Genomic DNA, 4,397 nt, shown 5'->3' on the forward strand with positions numbered 1-4,397 from the left:
TAAGTCCCACAGTCAACCCTTTCACTGTTAAAAGCCATACAACCTGGTAATGTCAGAACAATATCGCTAAATACATGTTGGTAAGAATATGTGCCTCACCCGTTGTAACTCAAACGGATTGATACTGTTAGAAAGTCAATAAAATGTACTTTTTGAAACGGTCTCTATTTCTTCAGCGCGGGATAACGGCTAGGATTGGTCCCACAGTAAGAAATTACTTATTTATCTAAATTTTTAAATGAAGCGCTACCACAGCGCCCAGTGTAATCGCTGATTTCCGGCAATCACGACAAATTAAGAAGAATTTTTTTCTTGGAGTCCAACTGTTTCATTTATCACATTTACCAGGTCACAGTCCAAAGTTAGTTCAATTAAGTTCTACAGTCAATCGTTTCATTGTTAAAAGCGATGCAACGTAGTTATCTCAGAAAAATATCGCTGAACTCATGTTGGCACGAATATGTTACCCAACCGTTGAGACTCAAACGGACTGGCACCGTTAGAAAGTCAATGAGATGTAGTTTTTCAAACTGTCGCTATTTCTTCATCTCGCGATAACGGCTAGGATTGGTCCCACAGATAAAAATTTACATATTTATTTAAACTTTTAAATGAAGCGCTACCACAGCGCCCAGCGTAACCGCTGAGTTCCGGCAATGATGTCAAATTAGGAAGAATGTTATTTCTTAAAATCCAATTTCCTCATTTATCACATTTATAAGGTCACAGTCCATAATCAGTTCAATTAAGTCCCACAGTCAATTGTTTCACTGTTAAAAGCCATACAACCTAGTAATATCAGAAAAATATCGCTAAATACATGTTGGTTCGAATATGTGACCCAACCGTTGAAACTCAAACGGACTGACACCGTTAGAAAGTCAATGAAATGTAGTTTTTGAAACTGTCGCTATTTCTTCATCGCGCGATAACGGATAGGATTGGTCCCACAGTAAAGAATGACTTATTTATCTAATTTTTTAAATAAAGAGCTACCACAGCGCCCAGTGTAATCGTTGATTTCCGGCAATCATGTCAAATTAAGAAGAATTTTTTTTCTTGGCGTCCATTTGTGTCATTTATCACATTGATCAGGTCACGGTCCAAAGTTAGTTCAATTAAGTCCCACAGTCAATCGTTTCACTGTTAAAATCGATGCAACCTAGTAATATCAGATAAATATCGCTAAATACATGTTGGTACGAATATGTGACCCAACCGTTGAAACTCAAACGGACTGACACCCTTAAAAAGTTAATGAAATGTAGTTTTTGAAACTGTTGCTATTTCTTCAGCGCGCGATGACGGCTAGGATTGGCCCCACAGTAAAGAACGACTTATTTACCTAAACTTTTAAATTAAGAGCTACCACAGCGCCCAGTGTAATCGCTGAGTTCCGGCAATCACGTCAAATTAAGAAGAATGTTATATCTTGGAGTCCAATTTCCTCATTTATCACATTTATCAGGTCACAGTCCAAAGTTAGTTCAATTAAGTCCCACCGTCAATCGTTTCACTGTTAAAAGCGATGCAACCTCGTAATATCAGATAAATATCGCTAAATACATGTTGGTACGAATATGTGACCCAACCGCTGTAACTCAAACGGACTGACACCGTTAGAAAGTCAATGAAATGTAGTTTTTGAAACTATTGCTATTTCTTCCGCGCGCGCTAACGGCTAGGATTGGCCCGCAGCAAAAAAATGACTTTTTCTAGCTTAATTTTTAAATGAAGCGCTACCAGAGCGCCCAGTGTAATCGCTGAGTTCTGGCAATCCAAAGTTAGTTCAATTAAGTCCCACAGTCAATCGTTTTACTATTAAAAGCGATGCAACCTAGTAATATCAGATAAATATCGCTAAATACATGTTGGTACGATTATGTGACCCAACCGCTGTAACTCAAACGCACTGACACCGTTAGAAAGTCAATGAAATGTAGTTTTTGAAACTATTGCTATTTCTTCAGCGCGCGCTAACGGCTAGGATTGGCCCGCAGCAAAAAAATGACTTTTTCTAGCTTAGCTCAGTTACAAGGCTTTTCAGATTTCTATCATGGATAGGCATCATACTAGATATTTCCAGTATTTCTGTATAGGTTTTCTGCATCAGACCAGTTTTTGCACACAACGCTCTTTCATGGGTTGCCTAAAGGAGATTGTGTGCCTGTTTGCTGCAGAACATCCATACAAGGGGGCAATAATTGAAACAAGGTAAAATAAATGAGTTAAATAATAAATCAATTTGATCTTGTTTGAGAAAATTTCGTATCCTCAGGAGTGCTTTTGTCTTTGAGGAAGCACTTTTGCACATCCCTTTTACGTGAGGGTAAAATGAAAGTTTTTCATCCAGAGTAATACCTAGTAACTTAACTTGTTTTGAAGGAGCAATAGAAGATGAGCCAATCTGAATGCTGATATTGCCAACATCAGCTCCCAGAATTATCATCTGAAACTTGCTTGGATTTGCAACCATACCATTTGAGTTGAACCAGTTTACCACTTTGACTATGTCAGAGTGCAAACTTTCTAGAACAGCAGTAATGCTACTCTTACAACTAAAAATGGTGTTGTCGTCGGCAAAGTTGCAGGTATCACCCTCCAATAACAGGAACAACAAATCATTAATAAACACATTGAATAATATCGGTCCTAGGACAGAGCCTTGAGGAACTCCTAACAAATTTCTAACCACTCACTAACCGAGGAGCCTAACTCCACTCGATGTTTCCTGTTTGATAGATAGCTTAGTACAAGCTTTAATGTATTATATCCAACGCCATATGCCTCGAGTTTTGCAATTAAAAGACCAGAAGGGAGACAATCAAACGCTTTGGATAAATCCATCAAAACTGCACCGACTTTTCCAGATATTGAGTGACATTCTTGCCACTTTTGAAGCATGTTTAAAATAGCATACTGACAGCTGTAACTCTTTCGAAATCCACAAAGATGTTTAGACAAAAACGTGTTGAAGAATGGTAACAGTTGTTTGGCTAAAATGCTCTCAAAAACTTTGGAAACAGTTGGTAACAAACTGACAGGTCTATAATTTACCTTGTCTGTGGAGCTACCCTTTTTATATAAAGGGATTATCTCTGCCAAAGAAAAAAGACTAGGAAAAACAGAACTGTCAATAATAGAAGTGTTAAAACATTTTGTAAGTACTGGAACACAATATCTAGCAGCTAATTTAAGCATCTGACTTTCTTGCTATCATCTAACGCAAGAATTTCCTTAAACATGACATCCTCACAAATTGGAGACAACTCAAAAGTATGTGTCTGTTTTTTCGATTTAATGAAGAGGACTAGGATGAGACGCATACTTCTCAACTGCAGCAAGAACAGCATCACACTCGGATGAAAGAGCTTGAGGAATGTGTGGCATGTTAAGGTTGTCAGTAATTTTATTAAAATATTCATTAAATATGTTTGCAATATCACTATCATTATTATATTGAATATATTTGTCAACAAGAGTAATTCTTTCTTTACCATATTTGGCTTTTTCATTAAACAAAGGTTTTACCGATTTCCAAAAACCTTTACCCATATTACTTCGGCCAAAGTTGGAAAAGAAAGTTTTCTTGTCCTGCCTATTTATATTGACCACCAAGTTTCTTTTTTTTTTAAATGCTCTCACATCATCGTCTTTCCCGGAAGTGTTAGCTACCCTTTCAACGCGAACGTTTCATGATCGCCTTTCTGAGAGTTTTAGACACATGGGGCCTATTATTTACCCTGAGAAACTTGGTTTTCAATGGAGCATGTCTATCTAATAAAGATGTAAATATACTATGAAAATCATCATAATTTGAGATATTGGTCATAGACCGAGAAATATCCTCTAAAAAATAAGTTTCATCAAAATTCTTATAGCACCGGTAACTAATTTTAAGTGGTGGTAGTTTGACATATTGTGTTTTAAGCATTGTATAAACTAAGGAATGATAATCACTCAACCCAGTTACAGCCGCTCCTGTATGCATGAGAGAGTGTTTCCTGTTGGAAAGAATCAAATCAATGCAAGATCCCGAAGAGTACTTCCAACAAGTTTTCTCCTTCATGTGATTATAAAGAGAGTGAGTTAGTAAAAACTCCCCTAAATCAGTATCAGCTGGATCTAGGTTGAAATCACCATTTATCAAGATATTATCATAATTATAGAAATCTAGATCTTCTGAAAGTTGAGACAAAAAATATTTGGAGTTTTGACTTGGTGGTCTATAAATACTGCATACTAACCATTTTTGTTTTCGTAGTCTTAATTCAACAATTGTAACTTGAATATTAGGGTTTAAGATAAACTGCTCAAGACGACGTGATGGGATGTCACTCTTAACAAAAGTTAACAATCCACCTCTATTCGCGCTGAAGTCTAAACGATATGGATTC

The 4,397-nt window shown here is 36.8% G+C and overlaps 1 protein-coding gene across 1 annotated transcript; it reads right to left on the reverse strand.

Annotated features, from left to right (window-relative positions):
- Positions 1–2,017: 2,017 nt before the first annotated feature.
- LOC130627302 (uncharacterized) lies at positions 2,018–3,555 on the reverse strand. Its single transcript, XM_057441375.1, has 4 exons — positions 3,329–3,555; positions 2,704–3,115; positions 2,192–2,599; positions 2,018–2,149 (listed from the first exon to the last, which is right to left on the reverse strand). The coding sequence occupies exons 1-4, from the start codon at positions 3,553–3,555 to the stop codon at positions 2,018–2,020; spliced, it is 1,179 nt and encodes a 392-aa protein (XP_057297358.1).
- Positions 3,556–4,397: the final 842 nt, after the last annotated feature.

This window comes from Hydractinia symbiolongicarpus, chromosome 2, assembly GCF_029227915.1.
Source record: "Hydractinia symbiolongicarpus strain clone_291-10 chromosome 2, HSymV2.1, whole genome shotgun sequence".
NCBI lineage: Eukaryota > Metazoa > Cnidaria > Hydrozoa > Anthoathecata > Hydractiniidae > Hydractinia > Hydractinia symbiolongicarpus.

Coding starts and splice junctions, on each gene's coding strand:
- LOC130627302 (XM_057441375.1), bottom strand. CDS start 3,555: ATGGGTAAAGGTTTTTGGAAATCGGTAAAACCTTTGTTTAATGAAAAA. Junction 3,116..3,328: donor GTTCTTGCTGCAGTTGAGAA/GTATGCGTCTCA, acceptor TGTTTTTCCTAG/TCTTTTTTCTTTGGCAGAGA. Junction 2,600..2,703: donor GAGTGGAGTTAGGCTCCTCG/GTTAGTGAGTGG, acceptor CTGTTATTGGAG/GGTGATACCTGCAACTTTGC.